At 32.2% G+C, this 2,611-nt stretch overlaps 1 protein-coding gene across 1 annotated transcript; it reads right to left on the reverse strand.

Annotated features, from left to right (window-relative positions):
- Positions 1-293: 293 nt before the first annotated feature.
- On the reverse strand, positions 294-866 carry LOC112099145. Its single transcript, XM_024186253.1, has 3 exons — positions 647-866; positions 458-543; positions 294-344 (listed from the first exon to the last, which is right to left on the reverse strand). Exons 1-3 carry the CDS (start codon positions 864-866, stop codon positions 294-296), a joined length of 357 nt encoding a protein of 118 aa, XP_024042021.1.
- Between the last annotated feature and the right edge of the window lie 1,745 nt (positions 867-2,611).

A 2,611-nucleotide genomic window follows, 5' to 3' on the forward strand; every position in this document is an offset into this window, starting at 1 on the left:
TGGAGACGGTGGAAAATCTTTTAATTAATGATGCTACATAATCTATTTGAAGATTTATGTAGATTTTGCTTGCACTTGTGGTAGAGAAATTAACCTCACCTGTTTAGAGCAAATGTAACGTAAAACGAAACTTGAACAAAATCTAAATTTGTGTATAATATTAAAATAGCCACATTGCATTTGAAATGTTAATTAGTGGGATCTAAATAAAATAATCACCTTGGAATTTTTTAATGGTTGTAGAAGTTACTATCACATTGCAAGGACCCTCGTATTTCTTGTACAAGTTTGGATCAAACATCTCCCCTAACTTTCCCCATAAAGTAATCTTTGTTGTTACCGAGCTATCCATAAAAATTAACAAAAGTTAATAATGTAAAGAGAACCAATAACTAAAAAATAACATAAATAACTAAAAAATATAAAGTCATAGTTTTCTTGATTATATTCAACTTACTAATCCGTTAGAATTTTTATATTTTTTTTTCCAACCAGCTCCAACGATCTCAATATCACCCACACCACATAAACTTCCGATAACATCTGTAATATTATGGAAAAATAACATAAACATGTTAAAACATAAGGATTAATAATTTCTAATATACACTTAAAGATTAACAAACATTAATAATTAAAAAAATACCTGAGAGGATTGTGTTATCATTCACACGTAAATCAATCAAATTCGGAGATATGAATTGAAATCCATTAATCAGAATCTTGACAGTTCCTTCTTCTAACCTCTTAAGAGAAGTTATAACCAAAAAAATAATCTTATACTGATTTGAAAGTGGTCTGTACTCACCTGTAGTTGAAACAACTTTCAAATTCTTGACATTGTACAAAGAACCCTCACTTAACATGTGCTTAAACCTTGTCACTAAAGTTTTCCTGATTGTTGCATGCATTAGATTTTCCTACGAAAAAAAAAACACATACTACATTAAGTGTGAAACAATTGGGAAAAAAATTAGAGAAAACAATGAAATACAAGTATGCAACCTAAGAGGGGGGTGAATTGGGATTCAATAAAAAAATTATTCAATTTATTAAAGAAAATCTTAATGCAATTATAAATCAAATTCAAAGCAATAACAATTAAGATGATCACAATATAAAAAGATAAGGGAAGAGGATTCAAACATCGAGATTTTTACGTGGTTTGGCCAACCTCGCTTACGTCCACGCCTCCAAGCTTTCCGGGCTTGAGGATTCCACTAAGCAAGCCTCCAAGGCTTCAAATGCTTACACTTGACTTCCAAGGTGTCAATGGACCTTTACAACAAGAGATTATCCTCAATCTCTTAACCCCAGTGCATCCCAACACTTACAATCACTTCAAAGTAAAAGATTACAAATAGTTTTGCCTCTCACAATATATAAGATTACACAATGATGCTTAATATGTGAATAGATGAAGCAAGAAAGTGTTCTAAGCTCTATAAAGATTGTATTCTCGAATATTTGCTCAAATGGTCGTGCTGTGATCAGCCTTCTTTGAATTTGAATGAGCTTATTTATATTTGGAGCTGAAAATCTAGCCGTTACAAACTGTCGGACAGAAAATAGTTCGCCGTTAACCATAAACGGTTAACCATTTCGGTTGGTCAAAGTTACCGTTGGGCCAAATTTCAAATAAACGGTTTGCCGTTTAGGATTAACCTTTCGCCGTTAACTTCCAGAGACCTGCAAGATAAACATTGGTTATCCGTTTACACTAAACGGTTAAGGACTTGCGTGAAGTAACAATTCTGGATATTATCGGTTAACCGTTTAAAATAAACGGTTCGCCGTTTGGCTCCAGTAACCTGCACAACAATTTAGCCTTATCAGTTTTCGTTAATCAATGCCAGAGGAGGACAACCTTCAATTCTGGACGTTATCGGTTAACCGTTTAAAATAAATGGTTCACCGTTAAGTTCCAGTAGCCTTCCCATCTTTGGTGTTTTCCGTTAAACATAAACGGCTAGAGCTTAGGCAATATCTTACTCTCTGGTGCTAATCGGTTAACCGTTTAAAAGAAAATGGTTTACCGTTAATTTCCAGTAACCTTCCCATCTTTTGTGTTTTCCGTTTTTCATAAACGGTTAGAGGTTTAGGAAATGTGTTGCTCTCTGCCTTTAATCGGTTAACTGTTTTAAATAAACGGTTCATCGTTTATTTCCAGAATCACACTTTAAAACAGATTTTTCAGAGAATCATTTTTTAATATGAAGATCCATCTTTTATGAAAGAATGAATGGAATGATTATCAAGACTTTCGTTTATTTAGAAAAAACTCCAATATTTTTATCAAAATACATTTAAAATTTGTTATCATCAAAATCAATATTATTAACATATTTATGTTAACAATCTCCCCTTTTTTTATGATGACAAATTCTAATTAATGTTTAGCTCCCCCTTAATATGTGCTCCCCCTAACTGTATGGCCAAATTGAGAAATGTTCAATAAAAGGATTTTTCCTTTAAATCTCCCCATTTTAAATCCATCTTAAAAACCATATTTTTGCTTTAAATCTCCCCATTTTAAATCCATCTTAAAAACCATATTTTTGCTTTAAATCTCCCCATTTTAAATCCATCTTAAAAACCATAATTATCTCCC

The sequence above is a fragment of the Citrus clementina genome, unplaced genomic scaffold (genome assembly GCF_000493195.1).
Source record: "Citrus clementina cultivar Clemenules unplaced genomic scaffold, Citrus_clementina_v1.0 scaffold_4, whole genome shotgun sequence".
Classification (NCBI taxonomy): Eukaryota; Viridiplantae; Streptophyta; class Magnoliopsida; order Sapindales; family Rutaceae; genus Citrus; species Citrus x clementina.